This window comes from Mchenga conophoros, linkage group LG1, assembly GCF_057382185.1.
Source record: "Mchenga conophoros isolate Kocher_MC1m ecotype Shallow Benthic linkage group LG1, M_conophoros_male_GT1.1, whole genome shotgun sequence".
NCBI classification, from domain to species: Eukaryota; Metazoa; Chordata; class Actinopteri; order Cichliformes; family Cichlidae; genus Mchenga; species Mchenga conophoros.
Genome location: NC_140526.1, coordinates 23060090 through 23079672, shown reverse-complemented (window position 1 = coordinate 23079672; position 19583 = coordinate 23060090). Strand labels below are relative to the sequence as shown.

General features: G+C 40.5%; 2 protein-coding genes across 7 annotated transcripts in view; both read right to left on the bottom strand.

The window, feature by feature from the left end:
* Nucleotides 1-42: 42 nt before the first annotated feature.
* On the bottom strand, nt 43-12205 carry golm2 (golgi membrane protein 2). Of its 4 annotated transcripts, none has more exons than XM_085270522.1 (10): nt 11148-12205; nt 8219-8273; nt 6754-6856; nt 5584-5674; nt 5238-5364; nt 4936-5019; nt 3802-4080; nt 3325-3462; nt 2078-2245; nt 43-993 (listed from the first exon to the last, which is right to left on the bottom strand). In XM_085270522.1, exons 1-10 carry the CDS (start codon nt 11472-11474, stop codon nt 914-916), a joined length of 1452 nt encoding a protein of 483 aa, XP_085126648.1. In that variant the 5' UTR covers nt 11475-12205; the 3' UTR covers nt 43-913. The 4 variants fall into 4 exon arrangements, with proteins under 4 accessions (XP_085126648.1, XP_085126657.1, XP_085126666.1 ...); XM_085270531.1 differs by having other exon boundaries at nt 4936-5016; XM_085270540.1 differs by lacking the exon at nt 2078-2245.
* A 1149-nt stretch (nt 12206-13354) lies between these two features.
* Nucleotides 13355-19583, bottom strand: part of entrep2 (endosomal transmembrane epsin interactor 2) — a 111801-nt gene continuing 105572 nt past the window's right edge. For all 3 annotated transcript variants that reach the window (XM_085270465.1, XM_085270474.1, XM_085270482.1), the window contains 6 exons: nt 17672-17807; nt 16552-16630; nt 15683-16465; nt 15410-15481; nt 14735-15057; nt 13355-14166 (listed from right to left, as the gene is read on the bottom strand). In XM_085270465.1, the coding sequence (XP_085126591.1) occupies nt 13963-14166; nt 14735-15057; nt 15410-15481; nt 15683-16465; nt 16552-16630; nt 17672-17807 (1597 nt within the window). In that variant the 3' untranslated portion in view covers nt 13355-13962. The remainder of the gene's footprint in view (nt 14167-14734; nt 15058-15409; nt 15482-15682; nt 16466-16551; nt 16631-17671; nt 17808-19583) is intronic.

The window sequence follows — 19583 nt, the reverse complement described above, 5'->3', positions numbered from 1 at the left end:
ACAACCTATGCATCTGCATTGACTCTAAAGTACCGTCACAAATGACATGAAGCATCACCTTTAATAAAATAAAATTACATTCATGTGCCTTTCCATGAGAAATCAATTTTCCTGGTTGCACAAACAGAACTAATTTTATGTTCACAGAAACCTCATTCATGGAAGCATTTGTACAGTATGTCAGCTCCACATGTGCTTGGTTAATCACACTGTAGGACACCAACATTGTTCTAAGTATTGCTTAAGCATGAGTATTTTGCTCAATTTGATTAATAAAAAGTTTCAAATGCATGCAATGGCATCATTTAAGAAAAAAGAAAAGCACTTTTTAGTCTGTCAAAGTAAGAAACGGATTCAACAGGCCATGAGTAGAGTCCTTGGCATTTGTAATGCATTCCCACTCTTGTAAACAAACAAACAGAAAAGTTTTCCATATAAGAGTCCCACGATTATGTTAGAAAGGCAGAATGCCAAATTAGTCTCTGATAAACATCTCAGATGAAGAGTTTGTACCAAGCAACAGCAAAGTGAGAAGAAGAAGAGTAGCTAAACCAAAACATGGTCTGTCCTTGAAGTTCAGATGTGGGTCATTAGGGCCGGCATGAGCCGGTGCAGTTATCAAATACTCAACAGTCAAAGTACAGTATATTATCTCTACTGTCATAACTTAAAGCCATTAGCAAATTAACAGCAGCTTGGGGAAATGCCTTGTGTGTTTTTTTCCATAGTATGTTACATTATTTAGAATTACTTCATTAGCTGCAATGTCTGTTCTTCAAAATAGTCCATGACATTGAGATTGCAACCTATAAAAGTTCTTAGACATACTGATGTTTTTTTGTCAAGAGAAATCTCACTTGTGGAGATGGGTCTGAATGTGTTTTTTATGAGATACGATTGTATGAGTTTCCATTCAAAGAATGTCGTTGGCTTGATGTCTTTTTTTCCCATAATCCACAGCCCGATCTCCCTGCATATCTCGATCGTCATCATCTAGAGGGAAAAAAAGAAGAAGAGAGAAACACAAATATTAGAGAATGCACAATTAAATAGATGCAAAATTTACTACGTGTTCTGAATAATCTCTGGTATATGAGGATGACACCATAATGTAACATCGTAGTGCTGACTTTAAGCTTTAAAGGATGTTGATGTCAACCTTCTGTGAATTGTGTAATATCCAGAGCCCTCTCTGATTCCCTTCAGCAACACTGATTTATGTACAAGAAATATATCAACAGATTGTTCATTTTAGAAGAAACTCAACCCACATCATTCTAGGATATTAGCTTTCCTGTTGGTAACTTTAAATAGCAAGTGTATATATATAAGAGACTTCATGTTATGGCATATGTATCTGATAAATGTAAGACAAATGAAAAAACAGCCAATCACAGAACTGTCAGATCAGAAATAAAATTATTTTTTCCTTTGATAGATTCAAACAAAACACAATTTCCCTAAAAATACTATTGTAGTTTCGGTATGAAATAGTGCAATTTCATTTAAAATCCAAAGGGCAATCAAAACAAAGAGAGAGAAAAACAAACAATAAAACAAACAAACAAACAAAACATGGACATGCATTTCAATATTTCAAGGAGAACACAGACACATTCAGGAACACAGTGAGCTATATATATATATATATCTACTGGGCTAGATGTAGGTCAGATGTTTGGTGGGCACAGACAGGTGGTTTAGCTAAAACGAAACATAGGCAGGACAGAAAACACTAGATGACCACTCAATTACTCTCACAGAACCGCAAGTTCCTGGGTCAAGTTCTCCCTCTACATAAGATAAGAGGGTATTAAGACTGTTATAGGGCTGAGTAAAAATATGCAATTCTCCTGAATTGCACACAAAGCAGTTCTGCTTTGATCCTCAGGTATTTTTGCCACATTTCTTTTTTTTTTTTTAAATATCTGTATTTACGATGACGTAAAGACCAAACTCAGGGTTGCTGTGAGCTACTTAATGTAGCAGGTTGGCAGGACAGGGGTGGAGGGAGGGAGCAAGGAGGAATGGTGGATAAACATCTGGACAAACAGTCCAATCCCCCGGCCTGGCTCACCTTGAACGTCTTCCTCCCCACCATCACCATCCTCTTCCTCATTGTAGGCCAGCTCGGCCTGCTTGTCAGCCTCATACTCACCCACGTTCCCATCATCCCCATTGTAATCCGCCAGCTTAGAGCCGTGTTGCGGATCTACTGGGGACTCGTTCTCATCAAAGAATCGGCCTGCAGGAGGCAGAGAAGGGCCTCATCAGGACGGAAGGGAAGCGAAGGCAGTTGTAGGAAGATAGGGAGGGGAAATACTGCATCATGTATGCATGAAGGAAAAAGTAGTTGCATTAAGAGAATGACAAAAGATGAGAAAGATGAGGTAAATACATGGTGCCTTCTGAAGAGAAAAAAAAAAAAAAGCCAATCGTGGTCTTGGATGCAGTATTATAAATTAAGAGTTTGCCTACCACAAGATTCACAGCATGTGGTGGCGGTAGTGTGGTCCAATGTGGCTTCAAATAAGAGGCCTCTTTGGAGAGATCTGAAAACTAACTCGAAAACTAACTCGAAAATGAGTTTTTACTGCTGCAGTTTCTTTCACACCAGCATATAAGACTGCTTATGTTCCTGTCTAGACCCTCACAGATTTCAAACCGGGATGGGAATTGGGATGAGCTGTGCAGTCTGTAAGCTGATAATGTAAACAGAGATGACAGCAAAAACAAATCACCTAAAGGGTGTTAACTTCTACACTAAATTGAAATTTAGAAGAAGGATCAGAGCAGAAGAAAAACAAAATGAAAACTTAGTGGGTTTTTTAAGCAGCAGGGCTGCAGATGATGAGATGGAAGTGTAAAAGAGAGAAAAGAACTGAACATTTTAAAAAAAGAGAGAGAAGGAGGAAGAAAGCGCAGTAGAGCAGAACAGAAGTGAGGTAACAGGAAAGGAAAATTGAGGAGCCAAGTGTGTCATTTGTCTCTCTCCCCCTGCAAGAGACCCTTCTGTGACAGCCCTAACCATGTTCAGATAGGACTTATATACTTAGAAGTCCCATCTTTCATGAAAATGTGTTATGTTTAGGAGGATGCACTGACTTAGAAACTGGAAAAACTGTACACATGACACCACAGTAAGTTATATTTTAATCCCTGCCTTATTAGATATTCAGAAAAGTATAAACAGAACTAACTTACCATAAATGCTATAATTGTACTTGAGTGGAATCAATCAATGAGTTAAAGAAAAGAAAATAATCACTACCTTCATTGCCAATAGCAGGGTTCACTTTTTCAGAGTTTATTAGAGGAACTCACTTTGGCGGTGGTGTACTGGTTCTGCTGGAACTTGGTCTTTGGCGTGGTGAGGCTGGATGGGATTGGGCACCTGGGCAGGGTTGGGGGGCAAAGGAATCCTCTTCAAGTGTTCACCTTCAACTCTGACATCACTGGGAACTGATTATTAGAAAAACAAAACAAATACTTCAAACGTCAGGCGCAGTTGTTCCCAGTACTGCTTTCTCAAAGCTATATTTGCCTTCTTTAAGGGAGCACTCAAACTTTTGAAAGAGGTTACACATCACTTGAAAAACTCATTACAAATGGAGGAACTGTAAACAAATAATGTAACAGGATAACAGTTCTCTCCCCTTTCAGTCTAGATGTGGCAAAAGACAAACCACCCAAAAGCTAAAAATCTATAATAAGCTGTAGTCACATTATTATCCCATGCCTAAAGGCTCAAAATAAACATTGTTAAAATGAAAAGCAGTTACATGGATGTGGTTACTGCACCTCGAAGTTGCCTTTGCTGTTCTCCCAGCTCATCTGCCTTGATACCCACTTTGTTGTCTTCTTCAAATACTATTGATTTGTCTCCCTGTTTGTTGATGCCTGGAGGTGCAATCACTACGGCTCGGCCATCCAGTCTGTCCTGCTGGAGTCCGGGCTGGTCCAGCAACATGCCCTGGCCTCCGGGACCATCAGCTCCCCCGACTCCAGGTCCAGCACCAGCTCCCACAGCCACATCCGGGGCTTCGTCGTGTTTCTGGGTAATGGCTGGTTTCTTCAAGCCTGTAGGCCAAAGACAATGTGAGAAAGGTCAGTGACCTACTTGCCACAAGGATTTTTTTTTTTTTTTTTTTTTTAAAAAGGGTAGGGTTACAATCAGTGACAGAAGGGAGAAGGATTTCCTCACTTTATATGCACTATTCAGGTAAGTAAGCTATGTGGGTCAGTTATTGTTCTCTAGTTACGGATTCAGTTTCACTGTATTTCACTAAAAAGCAACCTTGAGGGGTTGAAAAATGAAACCCAAGTTGAAAACCCAAAGAACTATCCATCCATTTTCTTCCACTTGTCCAATTTAGAGTTGGGAGTTTCACTGCAGCCCATCCCAGCTGCCATAGGGCAAAAGGAAGGGTAACCTGGACATCCACACAGACAAGGGGAGAACATACAAACTTCACACAGAAAGGCTCCGGACAGCTAATGGATTCAAACCCATCAGGCAATGTTTATAACCATCACACCACCATGCTGCCCACAAAAGAACCATAATTCCTCAAAGCGGCACCTGAGGCTGACTCCAGAAGTGACTCATTCCCTTTAGACTCTCATGTTAAAATGGCCAAACAGCAGAGTCAACAAGTTTAAAGGCAGGTAAAAAAAAAAAAGAAAGAAAAAAGAAAAGCAGATTCAGTCTGTATAGCAAATTTCTTCCTTCATGGAAACTGTGATGAGGTGAATTTAAATCTAACTAACATGTTTACTTATATTAAGGCCTAATCTAATGCTGATTATGGTCTGTCAATACCTATACTGGCCGATTAAAAAGTCCAAATGTTTTTGTCATTACACAGCTACAGAATTCTTTCAAATCAATAATTTGCTGAGCTTGATCTCTGAAAGTTTACATTCATTACTTACCAAACTGCACATCGTCGATTTTTCCCACCTCACTGTCTTCAATACCAGGCATGCCAGCATCACTGCCGGGCTTACCCATCTCTTCTGTAACACAGCACAGGGAATGGGAGTGAAGCGCTAGCATATTAACAGGATTAACAACCAGACAGCGTGAGGTAACTACTATTTACATTAAAATATTAAAAGATCCATGTGAGCAATTATTATTGATGATTTTCTCCTAAAAGTCAACATCTTCATTTAACGTGTAGAAAGCAACGTAAAGTAAACGATAGCAGCGTTGCTCAACTTAATCACTCTACCTTTCAGATCGGAGTGTCTGTCATGCCGGTGAGTGGCCACTGTATGGCGCTCTCCAGCCGTCTCCACACCAGGCTCTGTATCTGCATGTCTACCCCCCACTACATTCTTGTGACCATCCACTGCACTCTGAAAAGGAAAGCAGATTACAGAAAAGACAAAGCTGTTTAATGAACAGGAAAGCTTAGAGAACAGAAACACAGGACAATTCATTTCTATTTTAAATACATCTGTGTTAAAGATCCAAAAGTAGTGAATAAATGCAATGTGCAAACAAAACTTTTCATCATTTACTAAAGAAACACAAGAATAGCTCTTATCCTTTTTGTTAAGATTAATCAGACTAACCTGTCTTAGCTTTAGTGTTTCTTCCTCCAGAGTCTTTTTTGCTTCTTCATACTCGTCTTTCAGTTGTGCAATCTGGCGTCCACACTGTAAACTAGTTAACATGTATTCATTCAGTTTCATCTGCACAATAAGGAATTTTTTCAATTTTATACATAAAGAAACTATAAAACAAAATCAAATCAACAGTTGCTTTTCTCTATTTTACACTGCCCTACACTCCTGATAATAAACCTTTGCAGACAAATAATGTGTTTATTCCACTATTGTATGTGTAACTTCTAGAAGCAAAATATAGAAAATATAGCATTTCACTCCATTCATGATACCTGCATGATAGGCATGTAGCCAGTTACTTGAAAGCTGTACAATCCCTCTATAATTTCCTGAGATTTCTTGCAGACAGCGCCATTTTTGCAAAAATTATAGCACAAGGGGATAAGATATCTTTTGTCCAGTAAGTTGACCATTATCCCTTTTTTTTTTTTTTTAAATTAAACTCACTTTGTCTACTGGATAACTGTGTTTGGCCAAATGGAGTGTTGCCTCTAGGTAATTTCAGTGAATCCTTGTGAGCTGGACGGACACACTGTACAAGCTCGCTTTTGTGGATGTGAGAATTTGACGATTCATGTTAGCAAACACTACACTGTTTTGCTTGGTCTTGATGCGTCAATTAAGCAAACACACAAAAAACACACCTCAAACTGCAGCACAAGTTAGTCGCACTGCTTTGCCATGCAGACGCAATTTTACAGCACTTGTTGAATTTGTTCTTGGTTAACATCACTTTCCCTAAATCCAAAGTACTTCCAAACAGTGGGTAATAATCTGCTTCGAAGAGCAACCACTTCACTTCCTGCTGTGCCACACTTTTGATTTCTGCTCTGATGGTCTTATCTGTACCACATAAGTACGGTCAAATAGAATGAGGAAACTTCATGCTGTGCGGTGCAGGGGAAAGCTGTGATTGGCACATGCTGGGCACATCATCAGGCAGTGATTTGCGTTCTGTTGGTGTAGCATGCATTTTCAATATCGTTTAATTATCTTCATTTAATTGTGGAAAACCAAAATTGTGATAGACTAATTGTGCAGCCTTAATCTCAGAGCTCACAGTTCCTCGAATATGGGTATATCTAAGACTCAGGCACATGTAAAGAACTAACATACCTTTCATATTCCAGTTTTCTTTCCAAGTTAGTGTTATTTTTCTTCACTTCTCTTAGCTGCTCTTCCTGCTTCATGAACTCTTGCTTGAGCTCCCTTAGCTGCTCTGTTTGTAATAACAGACACACAAAAACAAACATTTTGAAGAAGTTTATTGAAAGACTTGTACTGCTATATGAAATTGCTTTGTATGTTACATATTCTGTGTTAAAGGAATTGCCAGAGTGCCCTCTGTTGGCCAACACAGGCTGAAGTCTATGGGCTCAAAATGTGGTCATAAATATTTTGTACTTGTAAAAAAGATTTGTGTGCGTAAAAAAGATTTGTGTGTGCGTAAAAAAGATTTGTGTGTGTGTAAAAAAGATTTGTATGTGTAAAAAAGATTTGTGTGTGAACTTAGAAAAAAAAAACCCTGCAAGTTACAAGTACGGATTTTTGACCCTATTTTTCTTCCCTTCATCTGATTGGTCAATGTCATGTCAATCACAAATGTAACAATCCAATCAGAGAACAGATGGGTTTGGCTGTCGGAGGGGCGCTGTTTTGAACTGCAGGTCCTTGAAGGGTGATACCGTTTGAAGCTGGAGGATCGCTATATAAATATCCGATAGCAGCTAGGTCCCCTAACTTTCAGTAGCTGTTGAAAGGATAAAGTTGTGGTATATCAGTGGTTAGAAATAACATTATTACTTTAGGATTAGTTTAACACAAAGTCAGGGCTGACCCAGGACCATTGCTGTGAGTCACAGTGCGCAGCATAAAAGTCCTTTCACATCGGATGCAGGATGCGCTGCTAATGCTAACTGCTAACTAAAAGCAAAGGATCCAGAATTTGTTACGCTGGCTGCTGGGCTCTGTGGGTTTTTGCAGCAGCTCTACCTGTACTAGATGCACCTGCTCCTTGTCTTTTCTATCTCTGACTTTATGTCCTCTACAAGAGTTTGTTTTTTTTGCTAGTTCTTCAAATGTTCAATAAAAACATGTATGCTAATTCATAACGAAGAAAGCTTTGTAATGAAGACTGTCATTTCCAAAACACTGCCCGCCCCCACCCCGCGGTCCGCAGCGCTGTTGAAAAGGCTGTGGAAGTCCCTGTATTAAACACGTAGACCTGTGACACAAAAATCACCAAACTCGGACGACCACAGACTGTTTTCCTTCGTGGTGATGAAGGAAAACGCTGGGTTGGCATGTAAAAGGGCATTTATTCCCTTCAAAGACCTGCAGTTCAAAAAAAGCGCCCCTCGACAGCCAAACCCATCTGTTCTCTGATTGGATTGTTACATTTGTGATTGACATGACATTGACCAATCAGATGAAGGGAAGAAAAATGGGGTCAAAAATCCGTACTTGTAACTTGCAGGGTTTTTTTTTTCTAAGTCCACACACAAATCTTTTTTACACATACAAATCTTTTTTACAAGTACAAAATATTTATGACCACATTTTGAGCCCATAGAAGTCTTACCTTTAAGCCTTTGAATTTCTGTCATTTGGGCTGTGACATCATCCTGCAGCTTCATCTGCAACATTAAAAGAAAGAAAAAAAAAACATGTATTAGTTATGGTAAAGATAAAACCAGTTTAGGTTCCTGCATTATCAGACAGCTGCACGAATGAAAAGAGGGGAACAGGTTAATCCTGTTATGCTTCATAGTGAAAACTGGTTGCAGTCAGTACAACCCTTTTCTTTATTCCAGTACTCTGAGTCATGCGATACTGATCCAACGCCTGTTCTGTGATCTCAATCTACAAAATGTTTCAGGATTTATTTCACAGAAAAGAAAAAAGCACCAGTACACAAACTGAAAGCTCATTTATTGCTAGTTTATGAGTTTTTTGGTTTTGGCTTTTTTTATTTACACTTTGCCACCAGGTAAACCATAATAAAATCCAATACAGCTACGCAATAAACATTAATGATGTGAAACTTAAAAGTCTCTCTATTACCCTGAAGCTTCTGGCTGCGCTTTATTTTGTGTTCTAGTAAAATAAATGGCATGCAAAAACTCATGAAGAGCAGTAAAATACCAAACAAGAAAGTTAAGCAGGGGGAAGGAAGGAAACTTGAGGCTTTGGACATCACAGTGACACCCAAAAGCTACATTTTTTCTGTCCCACTAGATTACAAATATGGATTTCAAAGCATGAAATGTAAAAACAGCAGCTATAGTTAAGTTGAAGTTATACTTCTATAAATACAACTGAGGTGGCAGCAAGGTTTTCCAAAGCATCAAAAAGATCTTGGAGGCTCACTAGGATGCATGTACCCACCATTTTGTCATTAATATTTAGCCATATTTTCTGAAAATAATAGAAGCAACATATTGAAAATATTAATTTGCAGAGCTACGGGATTTGTACTGATTTTTATGGATATACTTTATCTGCCTTTCTACCAAAAATTTGTCATTGTTAGGCATTCGAGCTCTTGAAACAGTTGGGCAGACTGACTGAGCCAGAAGGAGGTCAATAAGACTGGACAGGAAATACAGCATTAATGTCAACTGCTCTAAGACTAAGGCTTGTTAGACGCTCATAAGTGGGTAATGGCCTCCCTGTGCCGCCGGGCTCTTTAGAACAACATGGTCACACTAAATGAAGAAGTATAAGGCTCCATAATTCATTCTTGCACCTAACTTAAAAACTATAGACTCTACTGTTTGAAAGCCACTTATCAGACTTATCTGTCACTTTCTTTGTGGTACACACTTCTCACAATGTGAGGCAGACTGTTGAAACAAGGTTGGTCTGTTGACAGAAGAAAGGAGGAGAACAACCACTCTTTAATGGCTACCTTTATCCTGAATAAGGAAACACAGAGCCGGATCTTGGAATTTAGTCAAGAAATAAGGGAGCTTAGACAATGTGTTCATGTGTTCAGCCAGTGTGTTCATGTATAGCCCTTTATAAGTATCATATAAGTATTATGTTGCAGGTCAATTACATTTTACCAGTAACCTGACTCCAAACGTTGGGAGAAAGTTTTGTGTGTTGTGGCTAAGGACAGCTCATCAATAAATGTTGAGCAAAGCAAGGCAATGTTACCCACAACCTTACCCAACCTGATAATCCTGCAGATTTAGTTGTAACTATGCAATAAATGTGTTGCTTTATTGTATAAGGTTGCATGAAGTTAAAACGATTAGTTGAAAATCATGAATGCTGCATTTGTTTTATTGCTGTCTGTGGTCAAACCAGAGAGCGACAATCCACACTGGATAAACATAAGCTAAACAATTTTAAGCTTTTGCTTTTGAAAAACATCAAACCGAGCCAGACTGGATGCAAATTACACACCCAGGGCGGCTGGACTCGGAACAAAAGTTCAGAAGGTGCTGGGACATAAAAGCCAGTGAAATACTGGCTGGGTAACTGTGCAGGACAAGAAGTGGGAATGTCCATGTGGCGCGCTTTGATGTGCCTTTCACAGTGAATACATAAATGCCCCCACAGACGTGTAATAATGTGCTGATAGAATGAAAGAGCAAATCAGCAACAGAAACAACATCATAAAGTTGAATTCAATTTGCTTTCTTTTGTGAATGTAATTTCCCCTGTTATGCACCGGAAGATAGTTGGCAGCAATGTAGTGAAATCTAACAATTAACAGTGCAAACCAAAATAATCGAGCAAAATTAATTGTTTCTAGATGAATGAAACACTGCTCTGTCTAGCACAAGCACCTCTGAAGTTGGACCAACAGCACACACCACATCACCAGTGTATGCTCCAAAGCCTGCATCACATAATACATCTCAAATAACAAAATAATTGAAAATCACCTACAAAACCACAGTTTAAGAGGCCTATAAACACCCTTTTGATTCAGGAAGCTGTCAGCTGTTAATTTCTAGCAAGATATTCTTGGTGGAGAAATATTCAGGTGAAAGCAATCGAGAAAGATGAAACTATGTGGCTCATACTCAAGACAGCCTGCCTCACCTCTCTTAAGTACATAAGATATTTGCACTTTCTGATATAAAGTGCTGAGATTACAGCACAACAATGAGATAAGGTGGTGAAATTAGACATGGTGATATGACTGAGGCTAAATATTGTCCTTTCCTACTTGTATTACAAGTAATACTTGTCCATACACCCCCGATTTGGTGTAATGAAGAACCTTCTTGTCATTCCTGTTTGCTTTTCCTGAGAACATGACACCCACCTCTAGATTAAAAAAAATGAGTGAGTCAGTCTTGCCCCCAAACACACATAATTATTACAGTGACACTCGGTCAAAGACGAATAAGCTTGGTTCTGTATAGATGCTGTGCCGTACCCAGGAAATGTTTTATCTGCTCTAATACCTTGCGTGACCTGCAATGTTAAATTTCAGTAAAAACGACACTTAACTCGATCAAACCAAGACAAAGGCAAAAAGAGAAATGTACCTTTTCATCTGTGCACTTTTTAATGAGAGCATCCTTGGCCTGGAGCTTGCTCTCCAGGACGCTGTAGTCCCCATCCTTCTGGTCGATCTGTTTCCTGTGCGTGTCCACCTGCACCATCAGCTCCGAGTTCCGCTTCTCCAGCCGGCTCCGCGCCGCGTCCGTGCGCTTCACCTGCGTCTGCACCTCCGCCAGCTCATCCAGCAAGCGGCCGTGCTTGTTGGACACTGTCCAGTAGTTGAAAGACAGCACGACGATGATCACCATCAAGAAGATGAAGATGAAGGACGGGAGGCGACCTCCCCGTCGGTTTGCGCCAAACCCAACCATTTCCCAAACAAAGTCTAACGATATTTCAGGTTGTTACTGCAACCCAACGAGCTCAGTGAAGACTATTCTCCCGGTGTGAAACACATCCGTCTACGTGACATGCCGTGTATATGCGGCAAGCGCTCGGAAGTCCAGACGTTTAACAGACAGTCATGAACGCTAAAGGACCTTCACATTTCTAGTGATCTTTGCTCTCCTTCCTCCTTCCGCTCACTAGGCATCTTCACTGCAATCCGTCCAATGTTAGTAAGTGAAATACGCCCGCAGGGACGTGGCCTAGCTCAGCTGGCAGACGAGACGTGGACACGACGGCGCCGTGGCACTGAGGAATGCTATAAACCATATAAGCTAGCTGTACAACGTTAGCCTTTAGCTAATTATTTTGTGTCCCTCTGGTAAATCGAGCAGTACCGGACGCACAGACGTCTGGAACTCCACTAATCCCTAAAATCGCCGTCAAACAGGACTACTGCTGATCCTGAATTCTGACCCCGACGTTACGTTAGCTCGTATTAACTGCTAGCTAGCAACCGTAGACGCGAAAACACCAGCGGCTGCTGTCAGAGAAACACATTGTCTTTAATTGCGAAGGACTGGTTTGAATCTCGTAATACAGCCAATTAAACCTTAAAAAACCCACTGTGAATACTGGGTTTCTGTTATACACTGTCCACGATTCACTGCCTTCCACACATCACGTCTGCGCTGCATGAAGTTGCAATCAGCCACTTTAATTTCCGCTCGCTGCCAGCGGACGTGCGCGTTTCAAAATAAAAGTCTACATTGGTATTTAAATTTCTTTCATAACTCTTAGCACATCTGAACGCTATAGACTTTAGTTTATACTTTATATATTTGTGTTTTACATTATCTGTTAAACCATTGTCTACATGACAAAAGCGATTAAACCTGCCTTAAAACACTAAACAGGGACATACATTATGACCGGAAGCAGGGCGGTCTTGAAGAGTGATTGATCTGGCTTTAGTACACAGAAGACAGTGCGATATTTCCTTTTTGCGCAATAAAAGTAAATAAAAAATGTAATCTCCATAAACTGATGAAAATTATTGAAATTTCTACATTTCTATTACTCAACAACTCAAAAGTCCAGGTGTACCATGCTAATTATTCACCAAGTAAATACAAAATTGACTGTGTGACTTCAATGCTGCTAAATTACAGCTAAGTAATGAGAAAGTTGGTATATATCAGTCACAAAAACTGTCTAACTTTGGTCTAGTTGCTGGAAGTACTTTTGGTTATTTTTCCAGGTGTTAAAAAAAAACCCAAAAATAATAGTCATTCAAGGAAAATGAATTACTCCTTAACGCCCACTCACATCCTGGGCCATCTGATCTCAGGAATTTGCATGATAAGGTGGGGCCAGGTTTCACAATGAATGCACCCGAAACTCTGGCTGATTGGGACCCACACCCAGTTTCACACCTTGGCTCAGGCGATTAGAAGATCATCAGGGGGTCCTTTTGTCCCTCTGTGGGGGGTTACTCCCACTAGGTTTATATCTGGGACTCTCCACCATTTGACCTCAGAACTGAAGAAGCTTCTCGGATGAGAGGTGAAACGTCTTCAAGTAACTTAAAGAAGTCCAGACGCTTTTCTTTGCAAGCTCCTTTGACTACGATGACCTGGATGACTGAGAACCTTCACAGACAATTACTGGTTATGAAACAACACTAACTGGAACAGCTTCACCAAACTGCAATTCATGCCAGGTAATTGCATTACCTGGCATGACCTGGCGTTTTCATTACTTTAGCCACTCCTTTTCAAAGCCAAAATGTGAATACCTGAAGACAAATATAAATAATCTAGTAAGACAGAAAAAAAACCCACAAACAACAAAATACAAACGCATATTTTATTGTAACACGGATAAGAATTGTAACACAATGAGGTAAGTTAAATAATCCACATCTGTGATGTTCTTGAACCACAAAATAGTCACCACCCTATCAGTAACAAATCCACAAAGTCTGCAAACAATGTCCTGTCAATTCAGTTCACAGTTTAATACAAACATGTATTTTCTCTGTTTCTTATGAGGACAAGAGGAATACTGATTACACAATCTCCTTTGTCTTTCAGTCACGGATCCAAACTTACCAGCTGCGTATTTGTGTCTTTTTTAAGAGATGAAACTGAGTAGAAAAGATCCCCTGAGGGAGAAACATTCTTTTGTTTTTCTGATGAGAAATAAGCCACTACAGACACAGGTAGGCTCATTCTGAGTTTGCTACCATTTCTGCTGATGACTTGGCACAGTCTCACAGGGCACTAGGGAATACAGTATGAAGGCATTTCAGTAGCTTTGTGCTGCAGTCACATTGTTCAAGAAACGATCTCACGACACCCAAAGAGTTCTTAAGCGCTTCACAGACATCAGATTCCCAGGGCAGCATGTCTGCAACACCAGCATCCTGGAATGCCCTCAGAGTTTAGACCCAAGTCCTTGTTAGGAGAGTGGTCAGAGAATAGTTTCTCTGCACTCAAGGCTTTGTTCAGAGGAGGGGGAACGCAGTGGATTGGTGCAGGCAGTGGATGTTTGTGGGAGATGTTTTGGACGGCGCATGGAAGGGGACGGTGATGAACTCAAAGCGCCGCAGCTCTGGAGATGAAGATCCTCATGCCCACGCTTTCTGGGACTGCCTATGATGCGCTGGGTCATCACCTTTGAGCACAAACCACCAAGAGTCAGTGACAGACACATAACAGAGGCATTTTGAGACATTTCATATCTCTTCAATACAGATGAAATTCAGTTATGTATCTTTTTGAAGTCTCCAGATGTTTCTAAGTTACAAATTATGCAGAGGTACTTATCCAATAACAAATGACTATTTTTAACACATGATTCAAACTGATAAACCCTTTGAAATAGCAGTACTGAAAATAAAATTGATTAATAGGAATTTCTTTTCCAAATTTAATGCACATGCTCTTTATTATTATTATTATTTTGAAATATTTGAAATGTTTTCACCACAATAATAATAATAACAATAATAATAACAATATTGTGTTCAAAATAGAAAAATGCTGATTGAGCCAATCCAAAATGTCTTCCTGATTTTCATCCCTGTATGTTTGGTTTTGGTGTAACAAGCTTGTAAAACACTGCTAAGCTGGTCCAGTTTAATGATTTTTTTTCACCACTAACGACCAAAGCCAGAAGGTATACAGATTTCTAAAATGCACTGAACTATCAAAGGCTTTTATCCATAATATATTCAGGTTACCTGATCTATGACATTTGCACTAAAGATGGCCTCCTCCATGTGTTTCTCATCTGATTTAATGACACACTTGATGTTGTTGACAACTTGCTGGACTTCAGGAGGTAGACTGCAGCTCGAGTGCTCCAGGAACTTAGCCACTAGTATTTTGGTGTCTTTGTACATCTTAAGGTCAGCCAGGGAGTGTGGGCGTTCGTTGGAGGAGTGTGTGTGGAGCGATCTGGGTTTAAGGTGGATGTCAACTTTCTTGCCCTCTTTCTGCTGCTTCCTGGCAGACATATGTGTGGGTTTACCTCCAACTACCTCTGTTGAATTGTCCCTTGGCTCTAAGGAGGGGAAAAAGCAGCAAAAATAAAACAAAAACAACCAAATAAACCCGCATTAAATCACACACAGTTCTTAAAATTAGAGCTAATGCCACTTGTAGTTTCTTGAGAAACATGGCTTTTACAAGACTGCATTGCATTTGAGAGAATGCCAAAGCCAGTTTTAAATGAGCTGCAATCATCTTTACACACAACACTATTTTCTTCTTTCTGACAATGCATTTTAATTTATTATAGTAAGCCAACCAGGTTACATTGATTCACAAAATAGAGAGTGCTGTATAGCAGCAGATGTGCAAATTTCTGATGTTTCCCTAACTATCACATGAATTCATCATTTATACGCTCTTACCCTGATCTGGTGATGCATGAGCTAACTCTTCAGTAGCAGGATCAGTTCCAGGGGTGCACCCAGAATTTTCTCCTGTAGACAGGGGATAAAAACAAGCTGAAAAAATAATGTATTTTAAATGTAAAACCCAGAAAAATGCAGCAAATAATGATGTTGGAGAATCTGGAAGTGAAAGATTGATGATGATTCTTAGATGGACTAATTAAGCTGCAGTGTACAGGCCATTTACAGGCCATTTACAGTGTAAAATGGTAACATATTTGCTGCACTTACTTTCTGTCATAGTGGAGCACGAGATAGGGTCACTGGTGGAACGGACAATGCGTGCCAGTTTGCGGTACCTCCTGGCTGCTCGGAGCACCCGAGGCTTCTCTGAAGGTGAGTGTCCACTTTGGGCTGAGGTAGAGGGGGGTTGTGATGCAGAGGAAGGTGACCAAACACTGAAACACAGCCTTGGGCCGCGTGGCCTGGCAGGAGGTGAAGGGGAAGGGGAAGCAGCCAAAGGGCTGAAAGCTGAAGTTCCACCAGAGGAAGCCACAGAGGTGGGGGAGCAAGGCTGAGGTGGCGGGGGGATAGTAACCGGTAGTGTGAGCTTCCGGCTTGTCATTCTTGCTTTGATAAGGGTGTGTGGTGTGGGTTTAGGTGGCTCCTCTGGTAAATGCTTGGCTGAGGCCAGCTCGTCGCATATGTGCATTGAAGCCTTGAGTTCATCACATAGATGTGTGTTCTCTGCTGAGTCCTCTTGGTCCAGATTGCTAAAGTTTTCCGAGGACCAGTCAGGTGAGCGCTCCAGCGACTCCTGCGTGTGTGAGGACTCACTGTATCCAGTATCACTAGGGCGAGCATCAGTGTTAGTCAAGCCACGGCGGCAACGTGAGGCATCACGTGTACAAAGTTCCAGGCTGGTGCAGCTTCCATCAGTGGGGGCAGTGTGGAGCGTGCCATAGGGAGAGGAGTCAGAGCCCTGGACCTCCAGGGAGCACAAGTCCTCTGAGGAGCAAGTCTGGTCCTGGTCAGCCACCTCTGACACCATGAGAGAGGCACTGTCCACTGAGGCTGCAAAAATGCATCATTAGCACGATCACCAGTGGAAAAAGATATTTAGGAACAAATAGCACTGTGAATATTCAAACTGTCTTTACCCTGAGTGCTGAGACCTGCGGTAGTATTTCTCTCACACAGACTGGACTCAGTGGCCTGTTGCTCTATGCTGATGGTAACCTGAGAAGACGAAATTATTAGTAAACATAACAGGAGTCCTCAATAAATATGGATATTTGACATGTGCTATATCGCACAACAGCTGCGTGGCGCCTAACCTTCAGTACCACTGGTTGGTCTGTAGAGGGCTCTGCAAGACCACAACACACTTACCAGTAATTTGTCACTATAAAGAGCAGGGGTACCAGTGCAGAAAATTACAGTATAATGTTGAGCTGAATAGGAACTTTAATTAGAAGCACTAATGACCTTTTTGAGGTACATTATATGATACATATAGGTTCACATAACTTTTTTGATCTCATGGCATCTCAATGCTGAAACCATCAGATTCTGATGATTTCTCACACATCAAATCATTTGCTGCATGGCTGTAGTCACTTTTTGACAGCTTATCTATTTCAGGCGAGCAGACCTTTCTTTTGATTCCTCTTTGAAAGACAAAAAAAATAGGTATGAAGAGAACTGCGGATTTAATCTCTGTAATGGCACAGAGAATAAGTGAGGGGTGATTAAACGATGTTGAGAAGATAACAGAAGGATTTACTCGTACATTAGAAAGTTATTTTTAGCGCTGAACAATGAGACGCAGCAAAGAAAAAAAAAAAGCTCTGATCACTTCACCCAGACAGTCGAGGCAGCTGGATGATACTGAGCTTATATTTGTTGTGATTTTGGGCTTCTAAATTTTGCACGTGACATGACATTCAAATGTTTCTAACAAATATTAATTAGAAGTGGAAAACAGTAGACACATAATTAAATCCTAACCATTTTATTAAGGCCTGTAACCCTTAAAAACACACATCTAATCTAAAAATCTTCCCACTGACCTTGAAACCCACTTGGCTTTGAGAGCGAATGCATAAAAGTTTACACCTGTCACATTGACTCTTCCTAAAATACTACATTTTACAAAGAAGTCATTTCACATCACTGAATGCACAACTAAAAGAAAACACGAAACTGAAAATTCATTAATAATTAGAATCTGGTGAACCTCAGATAAAAATGCACCTATGTGGTGTTGTTTTTCCTCACCTGGCTGGCAGGTGTTTGACCCACCACAGACTCATATGGAGGGGGCAGGTCAGTTGGGTACAGGGTGCCTGGGCTGTTGATAGGAACCCCATATATGGCACTGAAGGGAGAATGGGGAAAGTCCAGATGCAAGCCTCTGTAAGGGACAGAAAAGCAAAGAGTCAATCAAACAACCCAAATAATAAAATACAAAGAATGCCTAATAAATATAATTGTCCACTGACTGATAAAGCTGCAGTTAAAACCTTTGTCTTAGGGTAATATACAGTATGCATGTGAACACTGACCAGCTGTGAAATATGTCCACACAATATCCCACTGCTCTGGGCAGAAAAGAGTTTATAGAGGATGTCACAGAGACTATGACCTCTGACCTTTTGGATATATAACAGCTCATCATTTAAAACTTTTATTCTAATGAAAACTCCTGTGAAATGTTGTCACAATTAGAGTATGAATACTTGAGACAATGTGTTTTTGGACATCGCAGTGGATGTAGCGAAAGAGGACATGCAGACCGTTGGCGTGACAGAGGAGGATGGTAGGAACAGGGTGAAATGGAGGCCGATGATCTGGTGTGGCAACCCCTAAAGTGAGCGGTCGAAAGAAGAAGAAGAAGAAATGGCAATGAGCTTTGACCAGCAAAGTGTAACTGAAATTCCCGGAAGGTGTTCATGAGATCTTGAAATGGACAAACGAATGGAAGACAACCAGAAAACATGTGCCGAGGAATGATTAAATAAACAACAAAACTATTCTTGGATACTTGGAATACAAAGAGAGAGTGCTCTGAGACAGTCGCACAGTGTTGTGTTTAAGAAACTGTCACCGCCAGCGTGAATATCCAAGTCAAACATATGGTATTGTCTATAAAAGCCTTAAGAAAGAATGGATGAAAGCGATCCTCTTGTCTCCTACACTCCAGTCCTAACAATATATATCGGCGCTGTATTATTCGGCGTGCAGCACTATGTTTCATATGGTACCAATTAAGAATGAGCAGCCATGCGTGCTGTCATATCTTTTAATTACAACCCCATTCTCCTCTAAAGTGGCAGAGCATGAAATACAACCTGAGTATTTCCACCAGTCATTCAATGCATAATGATGTCATGACACATCCCTGGCCCTGAGCATGGATGCTATAAATGCTTCCGTTGCCTTGTATATATTTATGGGATAACTGACAAACAGATGAGGCTTCCTGCCAAATGGCCACAACAGCACCGCTCTCTCTGCAAAGGCTTAGAAAATGGAGATGGTGGTGAGGGAGGGGGTCAAATGATCTTCCATTGCAGCTGAGTACCGCGGTCACAGCTTCGTAATGGAGAGAAATGCTCTGAGCTCAATGTGGTTGATAATAACACGTGTGAAGAGATGTTGCCGTTGCTGCTTAATATGATGGGTTTGCCTTTTCCATGCAAACACTGCTTCGTGCACCTGTATATTTACTTTCTCATAGGAAATCCTGGTGAGATTTACAGAAGTAGAGGTTAAATATTAATGTGAAAATGGTCTTTAACCTAGAAACAGATACCAGTAAGAAAATGCATTAGTTATTATGCTTTTAGCGTCTACTAAACTAAGCAGCATCGCTTTGATGTGTGTCCTTTCCACATCCAAAAACCTCACACCTATAATAATAAGTGAAACTTGTTATTATAGGTGCTTATGAAGGGGCACAAGAGTATACAGAACAATCCCATAGTCTGTATATAAAAGCTGGTCCTTCCTGAAATGTAAAGTCAACGTCGAAATGCCTCAAATCTGTTTTTCTTTTTATTTACCAGCACTTCAACAATGTTGAGATCTGGGCTGTGTTCATAATTCCATCAACACACTGCTCAATACAACTGGCTGTGTTTTACAGATAGCTGTAGACACTCACTGCTGCATCTCTCTCCTGCCCTCC

Excerpts from the sequence above, each read along its gene's own strand:
- golm2 (XM_085270522.1), bottom strand. The coding sequence starts at position 11,474 with ATGGTTGGGTTTGGCGCAAACCGACGGGGAGGTCGCCTCCCGTCCTTC. Across the intron at positions 5,365-5,583 it reads AAACACTAAAGCTAAGACAG|AGTGCAGTGGATGGTCACAA; the intron begins GTTAGTCTGATT and ends TTTCCTTTTCAG. Across the intron at positions 2,246-3,324 it reads ACCAGTACACCACCGCCAAA|GCCGATTCTTTGATGAGAAC; the intron begins GTGAGTTCCTCT and ends TGCCTCCTGCAG.